General features: G+C 48.7%; 1 protein-coding gene across 2 annotated transcripts in view; it reads left to right on the top strand.

Moving 5' to 3' along the window:
- LOC139267485 (dynein axonemal heavy chain 8-like) overlaps positions 1 to 17,545 on the top strand; it is a 2,569,686-nt gene that overhangs the window by 818,962 nt on the left and 1,733,179 nt on the right. For both annotated transcript variants that reach the window (XM_070885867.1, XM_070885866.1), the window contains one exon: positions 10,074 to 10,193. In XM_070885867.1, coding sequence (XP_070741968.1) covers positions 10,074 to 10,193 — 120 coding nt within the window. The remainder of the gene's footprint in view (positions 1 to 10,073; positions 10,194 to 17,545) is intronic.

The following is a 17,545-nucleotide window of genomic DNA, read 5'->3' as shown; positions in this document are numbered from 1 at the left end:
CTTCGCGGCACACACTGGTTTTCATTTCCCCCAGTGCTACCCTGCTCTATTGCCTTCCCCTTATTCTTTGACTTTTTAAATTTATGCACACCTGAATCCTGCCCCCTACTAATTAGTTTAAAGCCTCTCGACAGCCCTAGTTATTTGAGTCGCCAGGAGTTTAGTCCCAGCCCGGTCTAAGTGGAACAGTTCCCTCTTACCCCACTACTGGTGCCAGTGTCCCACGAACCAAAACCCATTTCTCCCACACCTGTCTTTCAGCCACGTGTTTAACTCTCTGATCTTATTTACCCTATGCAAATTTGCTTGTGGCTCAGGTAGTAAATTCAGAGATTATTACCTTTGTGGTTCTGCTTTTTACTTTGACCCCTAGCTGCTCATAATCCCTCAGCAGAACCTCTTTATTTGTCCTACCTATGTCGTTGGTACCCATGTAAACCACTGCAACTAGATCTTCCCCCTCACACTCCAAGTTCCTCTCCAGTCCAGAGAAGATGTCCTTCACCATGCAGGCAACACAGCCTTCGGGACTCACGCTCTCGGCTGCAGAGAACCTTATCTATCCACCTAATGATACTGTCCCCGACCACTACAACATTTCTTTTTACTCCCCCCACTTGAATGGCCCCTTGTACCATTGTGCTGTGGTATGTTTGCTCATCCTCCCTGAAGTCCCTGCTCTCGTCCACACAGGGAGTAAGAGCCTCGAAGCTGTTAGACAAAAGAAAGGGCTGAGGCTCCTCCATCACTCCATCCTGAGTCCCCATATCTTCCTCACTCGTAGTCACACCCTCCTGTCCCTGACCACGGATCAAATATGAATTAATTAATCTAATTGGTGTGACTAGCTCCTGGATCGCAGCATTCAGGTAACTCTCCTCCTCCCTGATGTGTCATAGTGTCTGCAGCTCGGATTCCAGCTCATCATAGCGGAGTCAAAGTTCCTCTAGCTGCAGATGTGGTCCACCAGCTTCCACATGTTGCAGCACTAACATCGCCTGCCCTGCCTTCGCTAATGTATTTAATTAATTAGATTTAGTTTTTAGTTATTAATCCCGGCCGCTAGTTTAAGGTCCTTAATTTGAAGCAAGAAAAGAGAGAAAAACTCACCAACCAATCACTTCCCTGCCTTCTTGTGACGTCAAATGTAGTCGCCCTGTTCTCCTTTGTCATCCTCTCTTACCTGCTCGCGCTGCTCCTTGCGGTGGCTGGCTGCTCGCTGCTCCTTTTATCCCTGCTACCGGTTGGTGCTGCCTCAGAGATCGGGTCGGGAAGGCGCGCCGACTCCTTGGGCTGCTTGCTGCTCCTTTTATCCCCACTGTCATGGAAATCATGATGTCCCCTTGCGTGCAACGCCTCCTTGGCACCGGTCTCTCCAAATTCACTTTAGCCGCCTCACTTACTGGCTGGTGGTGATGACCCCTGAAAAATTTGGCATGCACATGGCGGGGAAATGAATCTGGGGCGTTATTTAAAAGGAGTTCTAGCCGGCCCACAGAGTTCGCGATCTGTGCTACGTTGGTTGCTCACACAGCTCGAAGGTGCTAGTGTCCAGTGGCTACTGACTCCTAAGTTTCAGTACCAGCATCTCGGAGACATTGTTGGCTTCAAGATCGGATACATTTGGAACTAGCATATTGCTGTTACCTCTGCAAAGTTATGGGTGCAGTGATCGCACACCATGTCGTCCTATGGCGAAGACTTCAAATACGCCGGCTGCAGAGACGCGTATGGCAAATGTGGATGTTCGCCAGAGGAGAGACCCCAGATGGTGGGGCAGGAGGCCTAACAGTCACAGGGTTTACCATGCAAATTATTCTTACCTTGAGATGTCTGAGGAGCAGTGCCTAAGAAGGCTGAGGTTCCACAAGGAGGTGGTGATGGAGCTCTGTCACCTCCTGCAGACATACCTGGCAGCTGACATCAGCACCAGGACCTCACTGTCAGTGGCAGTAAAAGTGACAGTATCTCTCAACATCTATGCTACCAGCTCCTTCCAGTCTCCTGTAGGCGATATATGTAATATCTCACAGCTTGCAGTACATTGCTGCATTCAGCAGGTGATCAACACTTTCTATAGCAAACGAATGGACTACATACGAATGGACAGCATGTCCACAGAAGACCTGGATGAGTGCTCCCGTGGCTTTGCCAGGATAGCGGACTTCCCCATGGTTCAGGGGGCCATTGATTGTACGCATGTGGCATTGCAGGCCCCGCCACACCTGGCCAGCCTATTCACCTGGCCATCTGCTGAAAACATCATGCCCATCCATGCATATAAATGGCAAGACAAGATTGTGACAAATTAAACACATTTTTATTTACAAATAAAACAATAGTGTGCTGTAAAGAAGCACGAAAGGACGTCATCATCCACAGCAAAAAATAATTGAAACCAGACCCCCTTGAAACATTATCACCCACATCCAAGTGCAACTATTCACATTAGTTCATATTCGAGCAAGGTCACCATCTCTGGCCACTATCAGACCATTCTTCATTGGCTCATCTAAGTACAACTATTTACATGTGTTCAGATTTGAGAAAGGCCACCATCTCTGACCACTATCAGACTATTCTTCATTCACTCATCTAAGTGCAATTATTGACATATTCGAGTAAGGCCATCATTACTGGCCACTAGCACATGCATATTTAGTGGTTCTTTCTCAGTTACCACGCCTTCCCTTCTTCCCTCTCCCAGTCCTATTGCTCCTCCTCAATGGGGTATAAGTGCCTGCAGCAAGGCTGGTAGAAGGTCACTGTGTTGGCGCCGCTGCCACAGCTGATGGCCTAGCAATATGTTCCACACCAGCTCGGGCCCTGGAAGGCCCGGCTGCGGACTGCATCACCTCAGCATGGGCGGCAGCACTCTGTGGTGGATGGGTTGCAGAGAGTGGCAGAGGCAAGGGCAGAATGTCATCCTGAGAGAGGATAGCATCTGGAGCTATCTGGCTGAGCAGATTGCTGCTGTGCTTCACCAATGTTAGTTCCCTGTGCAACTGATGGGGCCCCAGACACGATGGCAGCGGCCAGTGCCTGCATGGATTCAAGTTTGATCTGCATCAAGGCACAATGCGGCTGCAGCACACCACAGAGCTTATTGTTGTCACCACACACTCATACCTGACAGTCTGCAGGCCTACCATAATGACAGCCTGCTCCTCAATGACTACTGCCACGTCAGCCATAGCCCGTGCCACCATGTATAGGACCCCATATTTACTTGAAGCATCTAACATCCATTGGTATCTACCAAGAACGGGCTCAATGGGCTGCTGAGACACAAATGAAATAGTTGAGGCAGCCTCCACCACACTCAAAGCATGTGCATCGACACTCTTGGGCACCATTGACAAAACATCCTGCAGATCGCTGTGCATCTGTAATGACTGTCTTGCGAGATCCTCTAAGTTGGGCTCATCATCAGAGTGTTGCTGAGCATCACTCAAGCGTGCACACACCCTCCGGGGAGCTGGCCCCCTGATCTCCCCTCCCCAGTGGCATTGCTGCAGGCCACTGGGTCCTGGAGCATCATCCACTTCCATCTCCCCGACCACACCTTCGGCCAAAAAGCTGCTGGCCCCAACTCTCTGAGGATGCTGAATCCACTGTCATGTTCAGAGAGGTGTCCTCTGCCTCCTCGTCCTCTCCACTGTCACCCGCAGTGGAAAACTGACGTGCAGGCCCCTGGCCATCTGAGTCATCATCTGAAAGCACAAAGTCAGAGAAGTGTGGTTACCCTCAGGGGAGGGGGCCAGGAGTGGTAAAGGCATTCGAGAATGGCAGTCTCATGGAAAGAGCGGAAGGATTCTGGTGTCAAGCCTAAATGGCCTGCCAGACATTGCAAAGGAACTCAACATACCGTCACTGTCCCCAGGGGGGTTGGCCTCACCCACCAGTATGGCACCAACTTGAATGCCCATCAGGGCCGATATGCGTTCCTCCAACGGAGTCAGGACATGAAGTTCAGGGTCCCCTCCTCCAGTCCTCATCTGCTCTTTGTGGTTCTGGGCGAGCTTCACCTGTAAGATTAAAGAAAACCTCAGAGTTAGGGCTCTTCTATCAGTGAGTCCCAAGTGCCTGACATAGTTTCGGCAATGTTACTATATGAAAGTCTTCACAGTTCAACGTAACTTCCATTCGCTGCATGGACTGCTGTGGTAATGCTTGAATTAGGGGGCCAGGACCAAACAGTAATGGGGAGGCTACCTTCTTTGAAACACATATGAAGACTGAGGAGTTAACAACATGAGGGTGGGTCTGCAAAACGAGTAGCAAGGTTAACAGTGCATGCAAACACTTGCAGTGGGTGAGGCTTCAAATGGAAACTTTGCATCTGGCCTAACCCACGTAGAGCATGGATTCTGAAACACTACATTGAGCAGAGAGTGCACATTGAGCTCAGTGCATGGCATGTTGACGTTTCAAATTTAAGATACTCGCCCTCACCAGGCGCATCATGTCGTTCCACTTTTTTCATCATTTTGAGTGGCTGTCCTGGCCACCGTGTCATTAGCAGAAACTCGTGCTGCGATTTCCCTCCATAGCCATCTGTAAGTTTGTGGTTGTGGTCACCTCCCAGCCCCTGTCCTGACCAACTCCCACCACCTCTCCAGGGCATCAAGGAGTGCATCCATGGCAGCATCTGAGAAATGGTAGGCATGCTGGCGAGCTGCTGCTGCTAGGTCTGCCATCCTCACTGTCTGAGTGAGTGCGTAGGAAGTGAATATAACCAAGAAGCGTTGAGGCACCCGATCAACGCTGTCATATATTCACAGAGCACAAGCACACACAGCTTTCTAACATGGCAGGCAGCTCTCTCGGAAGCCACCGGAACCTGCTGCTTCTGTTTCATTATTAACTCTGTAGTTGCAGTACATAATACGTCCATATCCACGGTGTGGAGCGACAAACATTACAAGCTTACAGACATTACAAACGCCTCAATGGAATCCAGGTGGCCCCACAATGGGCCCAAGTTTCCACACGATAAAAAACAGGCGCCCCTCCGAGCTGGGCGCCCATTTTTCGCGCCTACAATGGCAACTAAAAAAAATAATCGCGATTCTGGAGCGTTCTGCAGCTCCTTGTCTGCCTGGCGCGGCGCCTAGGGGGGCGGAGCCTACACTCACGCTGATTTTGTAAGTGGGAGGGGGCGGGTACTATTTAAATTAGTTTTTTTCCTGCCGGCAACGCTGCGTGTGCGCGTTGGAGCATTCGCGCATGCTCAGTGTGAAGGAAACATTGGTACTCGGCCATTTTTGTAGTTCTTTGTAGCTGTTCAATTTTTGAACATTTTTTTAATAAAAGCACATTGCCATCAGCACATCAGCACTTGCAGCCTTCTCACTGTCTCCTTCCCCCCCCGCCGGCGGGAAGAACGGGCGCCTCCCCCCCCCACCCGCGGGAACAACGGGCGCCTCCTCCCCCCCCGCGGGAAAGAACGGGCGCCTCCTCTCCCCCCCGCGGGAAAGAACGGGCGCCTCCTCTCCCCCCCGCGGGAAAGAACGGGCGCCTCCTCTCCCCCCGCGGGATGAACGGGCACCTCCTCTCCGCCCCGCGGGAAGAACGGGCGCCTCCTCCCCCCCCGCGGGAAGAACGGGCACCTCCTCTCCCCCCCGCGGGAAGAATGGGCGCCTCCTCTCCCCCGTGGGAAGAATGGGCGCCTCCTCCCCCCCCGCGGGAAGAACGGGCGCCTCCTCCCCCCACCCGCGGGAACAACGGGCGCCTCCTCCCCCCCCCGCGGGAAAGAACGGGCGCCTCCTCCCCCCCCGTGAGAAAGAACGGGCGCCTCCTCTCCCCCCCCGCGGGAAAGAACCGGCGCCTCCTCCCCCCCCCGCGGGAAAGAACGGGCGCCTCCTCCCCCCCCCGCGGGAAGAACGGGCGCCTCCTCCCTCCCCCGCGGGAAGAAGGGGTGCCTCCTCCCCCCCGCGGGAAGAAGGGGCGCCTCCTCCCCCCCCGCGGGAAGAAGGGGTGCCTCCTCCCCCCCGCCGCGGGAAGAAGGGGCGCCTCCTCCCCCACCGCAGGAAAGAACGGGCGCCTCCTCCCCCACCGCGGGAAAGAACGGGCGCCTCCTCCCCTCCGCCGCGGGAAGAAGGGGCGCCTCCTCCCCCACCGCAGGAAAGAACGGGCGCCTCCTCCCCCACCGCGGGAAAGAACGGGCGCCTCCTCCCCCCCCGCGGGAAGAAGGGGCGCCTCCTCCCCCACCGCGGGAAAGAACGGGCGCCTCCTCCCCCACCGCGGGAAAGAACGGGCGCCTCCTCCCCCCCCCGCGGGAAAGAACGGGCGCCTCCTCCCCCCCCCCCCCCGCGGGAAGAGTGGGCGCCTCCTCTCCCCCGCGGGAAGAATGGGCGCCTCCCCCCCCCTTGCGGGAAAGAACGGGCGCCTCCTACCCCCCCGCGGGAAGAAGAGGCGCCTCCTCCCCCCGCCGCGGGAAGAACAGGCGCCTCCTCCCCCCCACCGCGGGAAGAACGGGCGCCTCCTCCCCCCCCCCGCGGGAAAGAACGGGCGCCTCCTATCCCCCCCCCCCCCGCGGGAAGAACGGGTGCCTCCTCCGCCCCCGCGGGAAGAACGGGCGCCTCCTCCTCCCCCTGCGGGAAAGAACGGGTGCCTCCTCCTCCCCCCGCCCCCCCCCCGCGGGAAGAACGGGCGCCTCAGGCTGACTGCAGCATTCTCCATGCCTGAAGCACTTTCACACAGTAGGAAGATGGTTTATTTAATCTTTTCTTTGCTTATAAATGTTTATTCAGGTTGGATTTATTTATATAATATTTGTAGAAGTATAAATAAGGATTTATTGTAGAATTTAATGACTTCCCTTCCCCCCCCACCTCGTTCTGGACGCCTAATTTGTAACCTGCGCCTGATTTTTTAATGTGTAGAACAGGTTTTTTCAGTTCTACAAAAATCTTCACTTGCTCCATTCTAACTTAGTTTGGAGTACGTTTTCACTGTGGAAACTTTGAAATCAGGCGTCAGTGGCCGGACACGCCCCCTTTTGAAGAAAAAATTCTGTTCCAAAGTAGAACTGTTCTACCTGACTAGAACTGCAGAAAAAAAAATGTGGAGAATTGCGATTTCTAAGATAGTCCGTTCTCCACCAGTTGCTCCTAAAAATCAGGCGCAAATCATGTGGAAACTTGGGCCCTATGTCTGCGGCGCAGCTCCAAATGCTGCCTAACGCCCAGATGTTGAGTTAACGCTTAACGGCCCACTTAATGATGCTTACTGTCTCCAGGGAAATGTGCAACGCCATGATTTAACGCTGCATCCCACTTTTCAGGCAGCAAAACTGAATTTCACGTTTCTGGTCCATGCCTAATGCCTGGCCTTAAAAAATCCTCTCAGCTGGTGACATCGCCTCAAAAACGGCGATACCGAATTTCAACCACTTATTTTCCAAGGAGCATGTGGTTCCATCCAAAATGTACCAGCTCACACTTATCTATATTGAAGTTCTTTTGCAAATTACACACCCATTCCGCAAGTTTATTCATGTCTTCTTGGGCTAGAACCTCCACTTTTGTGCTTATGGCCCAAAAATGGGCGTTATTTCCGGTGTGGACAGTAAAAAAGGGTTTTCATCCTGGGGACAAATGGGGTGCTCTGTGGCGAGGTGCTTGGGGCCGATACTTCCAGAGTGGAGGCGGGAATGACCGGAGGACCACTAGATGGCCTTGGGGTGGAATGGCTTCTGGAGCGTGGCGATACAAGTTCCTCGAAGTCGACATTCTCATCCATGAAGAACAGACCCAGCAGATTGACAGGCGAGAATCAGAGCTCCTCAGCACCAGATGTTGGATTGTCCGGAGAGTCGGGCCCCGTGCCCCCAGCTTCTGGCCTCTGTAGTCCTGCCTTGGGACACGCTACTGGCTGAGCTGCAAAACACAAATGAGGTTATTGGAGGAGAAGGGGGTGCTAGGGTCACAAGGTGAGTCCACGCTACACACAGCATGTGCACGACAAAAGCACAACCACTCTCAAAGTCATCACAGACATCACATTTCATGACCATCAACACATTTGCATTGCAATGATTTTCATTAGGCCATCATTATTTCTATGACGATTTTAGAAATCATCTATCATATATGATTGTTCGGATATGAGTGGGTGTGGCATCTATGGACTTTTCATCACGCAATGGTGCAAACTTTACTCACATGGCATCACTTCAGGGTCTGCAGATGCATCCGTGGCTGTCTGGGGGTGCTTCCCCACGAACGCGAGCACCCGCTCCTCCATCTCAGTGATGTTGCTGGGGACTGGTGGCCCCTCACCTGTTCGCCTCTGCACGGACCTCATCGTCGATAGCTTCTTCTGTAAAAAGTGACAGGACGAAATGGCATGAGATCATTGCGTGATATCATTGCTAGGTACTGTCAAAGAGACTGATATAACACATAACTGACAGATGTAATCATGATTATTATGAAAATTATCATTCTTTACCTAAAGATACACCGTGACCGCAGGCTTTGAGTAAAACATTCTCGGTAAAAGTGAAAAACATCACATCTGATGATAGTCGCTCATGACTGTTACAAATCAAATTATATAAATACATAGGTACATGTAAATCAATGTAATACTTACTCTTGAGGATCCCACAAGGTCGTTCCATCGTTTGTGGCATTGGTTGCCCTCACAAACCTCGTTGGTCGCCGACGAGACCATCTCTGCTATCTCGGTCCATATCATCTGGTAGGCCTTTGGGGTAGGCTTCCTATGCCCTCCCTGTATCAAACCACCCCAGCATAACTCGATCTCCTGCAGGAGGGAAGCATTTGCCTCGTCCGAGAACCTCCTGGCTCTTTTGCGCCCTCCAATGTGCTCCTTTCCCATCTCACTGCTCTCTCCAGCGTCAGTCTCCACAGCGTGCTGTGATGCCTCCTCCTCTCTCTCCATTATAGGCCAAATTTGGGCAAATATGTGGTTGGTAACAGCTAATTTTTGTTTGCCTACTTGCTGTGAAGCTCTAAAGTCTCCCTCCTTCCTCCCCAAGCAGTCAAACCACACCCAGACACGCTTCAGTCCCTCTGAGTTCCCCCTCACTCTGTCTCCTCTTCTGCGCATGTTATGATGACCCTTGACCTCCTGAATCGCGGGAATCGAGTGTTGCCATGCCGTTGCTAAGGACGGCCACACTTTACGCAGAAGGTCCAAAAAATTTAACGCTACTGCCCATTTGATATCGATGACGGTAACACCCATTTTCAAAAATGTAAACTAGGTGTTTTGTGAATGGGCGAGAAGCCGGCGATCTAAAAACCCTTTTTTACCACCCACGCCAGAAATAATGCTCATTTTTGGGCGATAAGCACAAAAGTGGAGGTTCTAGCCCCCTGTCCATTCAGGTAAGTTTATTTTTAACACGATTAAAACACATTAAAAAAAATTCCCCATAATATATATTTGTTATAAAACATTTAATTACATTAATTTCAATTCATTTGAAATATGTGAGGTGTCTTATTTATTTATTATGCTCTGTTTTGGTGCTTTGGGGTTTTTCTCATTGATAGTAAGGGGAGCCCGTACAAACAGAGCTTCCATTTTTATCAATGCGAATACTATTTAGTGCTTGGTGGTCCAGGCCCACGTGACTCCAGCTTATACTTACGTACCTGAAAGACATCTTCCCATGTAGTGCGAAGCGAATCTAGGCCTCTGACCGGGATCCTACGTTCCTCTGGGATCACCGGGTACTTTTGTAGATTATTTTCGGGTCGGAGGCATTCGTACGAAGGAAGCCTCTGACCACAATTTTCCCCCCCATTATATTTTTAGGTTCTAGATGTTTTTCTATTACATCTTTGACTAACGATTCCATTATTTTTTCCACCATCGACATTAAGCTAATTGGTCTATAGTTCCCTAAACTTGCTCTATCACCCTTTAAATACAGAAGATGTGACAAATATATGACAAGAATCAAGAAAACGTGCTTCCTTAATTTACTGATTCCCCTGCACCTGATCCAGGTTGTAAAATATACACTTTTATGTTGAGTTATTCGATTTGTTGTCTGCTTAATTTATTTTGGAATTCTGCATGTCTGTCTGCAGCATTATCAGGCGAATAAAGAGGATCCATCACTTGCTAGAAACATGCCTCCTATAGCTGGAAAGATACTGTGGGTGAGACAGCTCTTCAGACGTGCACATGAGCCCATTGATTATTTCTATGTAAGTAATTCTATTATAAAATAATTAGATAATAATACAATTGTACATATACGAGAGGCAGGCATAAATTACTTTTTTCCGCAGAATTAGGCCCACAAAAGTATTCCAGAAAGGTTTCATTACCTGGAATACTGAGTAATCAGATGCTGCCATTGGAAAACTACCCTTGCTGGAAAGTTAGAGTAGGCTACTGGTTATGGTACTCGACTAGCAACCTCGAAGTTGTGAGTTCATAGTCGCACTATGACAGGTTGTGAAACTGAATTCAATAAATGTAATTTGTGGGCTGGCGCCAAGAAGAAGTGACGACGGAAGGTGCTGAATTGCTGTAAAGCCACAAATGGCTCACTACTGTCTGGACTGGACCTGCTCTGACCAGTATATGATTTCAGAATCATAATATGTGGTTGACTTTTAATGCCCACAGGAATCTTGGGGGTGGGAAATAAATACCAGGATCACCCACATCCCCAAGAGCAAATAAAAATGTCTAATTTCTGGCTTTGACCACATCTTCAGCCAGACCTACCAACTCTGCTCTTATGTAGCTGCCCACCCGCATATTTCCCTTCCCCGCTAGTTAATGAGTAACCCCAGCAGTATCAGTGCTGCAGGGTTAGGATGAAAATTGTTGACATGGTTGCTAAATATTCAAACATGTGATAGCATCTTAATAGATTGCATTATCAAACATTTTTGTTGCTCCGCACCATGAACTTTGTACAGTGTAAACTTTGTACACCATCACAGAGAATTTGGAAGTAACTTTGACAACTTGATTGCATTCTTATATTCTTCTGTTTCACTCTATCTTTTTGCCATATAACAGTTCTGCCATTGCTATCCGTTAAATAAAGTGAAAAATGCCATCAGCAGTCGCCCAGCTTAGTTTCTCCTCCAAGCAGCCTAAAAAAGGATGAACAATTTATCAGAACTTTTATTGGCATTGTATCACTTGTCAGCACACCTTCCTTTGCAACAACACGTTGCATTTTTAAAAAGAGTCCTGTACAAGGGAAGAGACAGGAAAGATTAACCAGTGAGAGGCAACCAAGCACAGTGAAAATGTTAAGGGGGAGAAACTTGCCTGGTTTGCACCTCCCGTTCGGGCCTGTAGGGGACAGTAACGGGACTCTAAGGGTGTTACCAACCAGATGCGGCGATTTCACCGACGCCTGTGAACTACCCTGGCGGTTTTGCGCTGACGCTAACACATACCACCTCGCTCTCTTGCGCCCCATAGATCATGACGTCATCCGGATGCAGCATCCCATTAGCGCCCCGGATGTGATATTTGCTCCCGCCCCCTGCAGCATTGCCAGTATGGGGAGCGATATTTAAAGTAAGTGATGGTCAGGTTAGGCAAAATGTATTACTCTCCCCAGTCTGATGCCTTCTGATTGCTTTTGATTCCTCAGCCCTTCACTCTCTTAGAGTGCTTGGGGCTGTTATGCACATAGCATAGGTCTTGTGGGTTCATGGAGCAGTAAGATTCATTCAACCAGTCATTGGCCCTTCCCTTTAAGTGAGGGAAGAAGCCTCTTAAGATGATAGCACTGCACTGAACATTGTTCAGCATTTTGTCGCTACCACCTCTCTCACTCACCTTAGCACTTTAAGGGAAATGATAGAGCTTGATTTCGTGCTGCACTTCCCTCTTGGAGCGCTAAAGTTGAAGATTCCGGGAGCAGCAAATCTTTTTCACCTGCCGATACTTTTGTGACTATTCAAATGTTAGCCCCAAACGGGGCGCTATACAATTTCTAACCCTAACTATTTAAAGCATTTGAAAGGAAAGGAGAATGGTAGCAAGGCAAAGCCAATTAAGGATTGAATTCCAAAGAACAGAGATGCAATGACAGAAAACATAGCCTCCAATAGTAGAGTAGTGGCAGTAAGTCAGAGACAGGAGACTAGGATTTATTGCTTGAGAAAATTATTTACATAAGATAGAGCGAGACCATGGAGGGACTTAAAACAAGAATGAGGGCTTTGAACTCTAAGTTGGAGAACAGGTAACCAATGAAGTTTGGGAAGTAAAAAGGTGCTGCAAATGCAGTATTCAGCAAGGATACTTAAGCTGCAAAGTTCTGTATTGGCTTTTAAGGGTGGACAAAAGGAGGCCAGCAAGGAAAGCATTTGAGAAATCAATTGTAGTGGTGATGAATGCATTAGTTAGAATTTAGGCAGTGGAGACAGAGAGCTGGACGTTGAAGCAGGCAATATACCAGAGCTCTAAAAATACCGTTTTGGTAACCTGATGTGAAAAGAAAAGACAGCTCAGGGTTGAATAGGACACCGAGATTATGTGTCACCTGATGTGTAATCTCAGTGTTCCACTCAGTCGGGAGTGGACATGGAGTTAAAAGAATATAGGTGCTAACCAGAGCAGATGACAACAACAACTTGTATTTATATAGTGCCTTTAACATAGTAAAATGTCCAAGGTGCTTCGTCGGAGTGTTGTAAGACAAAACAAATTGACACCAAGTCACATAAGGAGAAATTAGGGCAGGTGACCAAAAGCTTGGTCAAAGAGGTAGAGAGGCAGAGAGGTTTAGGGAATGAATTCCAAAGCTTAGGGTCTAAGCAACTGAAGTCAGGGCCACCAATGGTTGAACGATTAAAATCTCAAGAGGGCAGAATTAGATGAGCGCAGATATCTCAGGGGGCGGGGGGATTGTGGGACTGGAGGACATTACAGAGATATGGAGGGATGAAACCATTGGGGGATTTGAAAACAAGAATGAGAATGCTATATTCGAGGTGTTGCTTAACTGGAAGCCAATGTAGGTCAGCGACTACAGGAGTGATGGGTGAAAGGGACTTGGTGCAAGTTAGGAGACGGGCAGCCGAGTTTTGGATGACCTCAAGTTTACATAGGGTAGAACATGGCAGAGTGGCTGGAACTGCTTTGGAATAGTCAGGTCTTGAGGTAACAAGGGCATGAATGAAGGTTTCAGCAGCACATGAGCTGAGGCAGGGGTGGAGAAGGGCGATGTTATGGAAGTGGAAATAGGCGGACTTAGTTATGGTGCGCATATATGGTTGAAAGCTCATTTCAGGATCATAGAATCATACAATCAAAGAAAGTTACAGCAGGGAAGGAGGCCATTTCGACCCATCATGTCCGCACTGGCCAATCAAGAGCTATCCAGCCTAATCCCACTTTCCAGTTCTTGGTCCATAGCCCTGTAGGTTACGGCACTTTAAGTGCACATCCAAGTATCTTTTAAATGTGGTGAGGGTTTCTGCCTCTACCATCCTTTCAGGCAGTGAGTTCCAGACCCTCACCACCCTCTGGGTGAAGAAATTTCCCCTCATATTTCCTCTAAACCTCCCCCCCCCCCCAATTACTTTAAATCTGTGCCCCCTGGTTGTTGACCCCTCTGCCAATGAAAACAAGTCCTTCCTATCCACTCTATCTAAGCCCCTCATAATTTTAAAGAAAACAGACCCAGCATCTCCAATCTTTCCTATTAGCCAACATTCTCCAGTCCACGCAACATTCTTGTAAATTTCCTCTGCACCCTTTCCAGGGCAAATACATCTCTCCTGTAATGTGGTGACCAGAACTGTACACAGAACTCCAGCCTAACCAATGTCTTATACAGTTCAAGCATAGCCTCCTTGCTCTTGTATTCCATGCCTCGACTAATAAAGGCAAGTACTCCATATGCCTTCTTAACCACCTTATCTAGCTGGCCTGCTACCTTCAGGGATCAGTAGATCTGCACTCCAAGGTCCCTTTGTTCCACTACACTTTTCAGTGTCATACCATTTAATGTCCATTCCCTTGCCTTGTTAAACCTCCCCAAATGTATTACCTCACACTTATCCGGATTGAATTCCATTTGCCACTGTTCTGCCCACCTGACCAGTACATTGATATCTTCCTGCAGTCCGCAGCTTTCTTCTTCATTATCAACCACACAGCCTATTTTAATGTCATCTGAAAACTTCTTAATGATACCCCCAACATTTAAGTCCAAGTCATTGATATATACCACAAAAAGCAAGGGACCCAGCACTGAGCTCTGCTGAACCCCACTGGATACAGCCTTCCAGTCACAAAAACACCCGTCAACCATTGCCCTTTTCTTCCTGCCTCTGAGCTGATTTTGGATCCAACTTTCCACTTTGCCCTGGACCCCATGGGCTATTACTTTCGTGAACAGTCGGCCATGTGGGACCTTATCAAAAGCTTTGCTAAAATCCATATACATCATCCACACTGCCTTCATCGACCCTCCTGGTTACCTCCTCGGAAAATTAAATCTAGATAGTCAGACGCGACCTTCTCTTGACAAATCCATGCTGACTGTCCTTGATTAATCCATGTCTTTTCAAATTAAGATTTATCCTGCCCCACAGGGTTTTTCCAATAATGTTCCCACCACCGAGGTTAAGACTGACTGGCCTGTAATTACACGGTCTATCACTTTCTCCCTTTTTAAACAAAGGTCATCATCGTAGGCAGTCCTTTGGAGTCGAGGAAGACTAGCTTCCACTCTTAAAATGAGTCCTTAGGTGGCTGAACAGTCCAATACGAGAGTCACAGTCCCTGCCACAGATGGGACAGACAGTGGTTGAGGGTAAGGGAGGGTGGGACAGGTTTGCCGCACGTTCTTTCCGCTGCCTGCGCTTGTTTTCTGCATGCACTCAGCGATGAGACTCGAGGCGCTCAGCGCCCTCCTGGATGCACTTCCTCCACTTAGGAAGGTCTTTGGCTAGGGGCTCCTAGGTGTCGGTGGGTCACTTTATCAGGGAGGCTTTGAGGGTGTCCTTGTAATGTTTCTTCTGTCCACCTTTGGCTCGTTTGCCATGAAGGCTGCGCTGGCACACTGGAGGCAGTGTTGAATCTCCTCATCGATGTCTGCTTTTGTTGATAAGAGGCTCCCGAGCAGACATCGATGAGGAGATTCAACACTGCCTCCAGTAAACAAAGGTACCACGTTAGCAGTCCTCCAGTCCTCCGGCGCAACACCTGTAGCCAGAGAGGATTGGAAAATGATGGTTGGTGCCTCTGCTATTTCCTCTTTTGCTTCTCTTAACAGCCTGGGATACATTTCATCCGGGCCTGGGGATTTATCCACTTTCAAAGATGCTAAACCTCTTAACACTTCCTCTCTCACTATGTTTATTTCATCTTATATTTCACACACCTCCTCCCTGATTGCAATGTCTGCATTGCCCCTCTCTTGTGTGTAAACAATTACAGTGGTGAGGAGGGATGATATGTTAGAGGGATCATCAAATGAGGCCATATGGGCAGAATTGAAAAATAAAAAAGGGGCGATCACACTGCTGGATGTATAGTATCGACCTCCAAACAGTGGGAGGAGATAGAGGAGCAAATATGTAGGCAAATTGCTGTGAAGTTCAAAAACCATAGGGTAGTAATAGCAGCGGATTTTAACTATCCAAATATTGATTGGGACAAATTTAGTGTGAAGGGTATAGAGAGTGCGGAATTCTTGAAATGCATTCAAGAGAACTTTTTTAGTCAGTATATAGCAAGCCCAACACGAGGGGGCGATCTTGGATTTAGTTTTGGGAATGAAACTAGGCAGGTTGAAGGGGTACTAGTGGGAGAGTACTTGGACGCCAGTGACCATAATTCAGTCAGATTCAAGTTAGTTCTGGATAAGGACAAGGATAGGCCTAGAATAAAAGTTCCGATTCGGAGAAAAGTTAATTTTGCAAAGTTAAGGATTTGGCCATAGTGAACTGGAAACAGCTGCTTGTGGGTAAATCAGTGTCAAAATAGTGGGAGGCATTTAAGGAGGAGATCCATAGGGCTCAGGTCAAACATGTGCCCTTAAAGAAAAAGGCTGGAAAAAATAATTCGAGAGCCCCCTGAATGTCTAGGGACTTACAGGGGAGGATTAAGAAAAAAAGGGATGCTTATGTCATATGCTAACGGCTAAATACTATAGAATCATAGAAACATAGAACTTTAAAGCGCAGAAGGAGGCCATTTCGGCCCAACGTGTCCATGCCGGCTGACAAAGAGCCGTTGGTCAGCAGCACTAAAGGTTACATATAAACCTATGAACAATGACAGAAACGCAAAGAGCACCCAGCCCAACCAGACCGCCTCACACAACTGTGACACCCCTTATATTGAAACATTCTACACTCCACCTCAACTGGAGCCATGTGATCTCCTGGGAGAGGAAAAAACCAGATAAAAACCCAGGCCAATTTAGGGAGAAAAAATCTGGGAAAATTCCTCTCCGACCCATCCAGGCGATCGAAACTAGTCCAGGAGATCAAGCTGGACGTATTCTATTCCCTGCAGTACTTACAATCATATCTGCGCCATCCAACACAAGGTCATCCAGTCTAATCCCAACTACCAGCTCTCGATCCATAACCCTGCAGGTTACTGCACTTCATGTGCCCATCCAACCATTTCTTAAAAGTGGTGAGGGTTTCTGCATCCACCACTCTTCCATGGAACGAGTTCCAGATCCGCACAACCCTCTGCGTAAAGAAGCCCCCCCCTCAAATCCCCTCTAAACCTTCCACTAACCACCTTAAAACTATGCCCCCTCATTATAGACCCCTCCACCAATGGAAATGGGCCCTTACTATCCACTATGTCCAGGCCCCTCAATATTTTGTACACCTCAATGAGGTCTCTCAACCTCCTCTGTTCCAATGAGAACAAACCCAGCCTATCCAATATGTCCTCATAACTAAGATTCTCCATTCCAGGCAACATCCAAGTAAATCTCCTCTGCACCCTCTCTAGTGCAATCACATCCTTCCTATAATACAGCGACCAGAACTGCACGCAGTATTCCAGCTGTGGCCTAACCAAAGCTTTATGCAATTTAAGCATAACCTCCCTGCTCTTATAATCTATGCCTCAGCCAATAAAGGTAAGCATTCCGTATGCCTTCTTAACCACCTTATCCACCTGGCCTGCTACCTTCAGGGATCTGTGAACAAGCACTCCATAAGAACATAAGAACATAAGAATTAGGAACAGGAGTAGGCCATCTAGCCCCTCGAGCCTGCTCCGCCATTCAACAAGATCATGGCTGATCTGGCCGTGGACTCAGCTCCACTTACCCGCCCGCTCCCCGTAACCCTTAATTCCCTTATTGGTTAAAAATGTATCTATCTGTGACTTGAATACATTCAATGAGCTAGCCTCAACTGCTTCCTTGGGCAGAGAATTCCACAGATTCACAACCCTCTGGGAGAAGAAATTCCTTCAACTCGGTTTTAAATTGGCTCCCCCGTATTTTGAGGCTGTGCCCCCTAGTTCTAGTCTCCCCGACCAGTGGAAACAACCTCTCTGCCTCTATCTTGTCTATCCCTTTCATTATTTTAAATGT

Source organism: Pristiophorus japonicus, chromosome 7, assembly GCF_044704955.1.
Source record: "Pristiophorus japonicus isolate sPriJap1 chromosome 7, sPriJap1.hap1, whole genome shotgun sequence".
NCBI lineage: Eukaryota > Metazoa > Chordata > Chondrichthyes > Pristiophoridae > Pristiophorus > Pristiophorus japonicus.
This window is presented reverse-complemented; position numbering and strand designations above follow the sequence as displayed.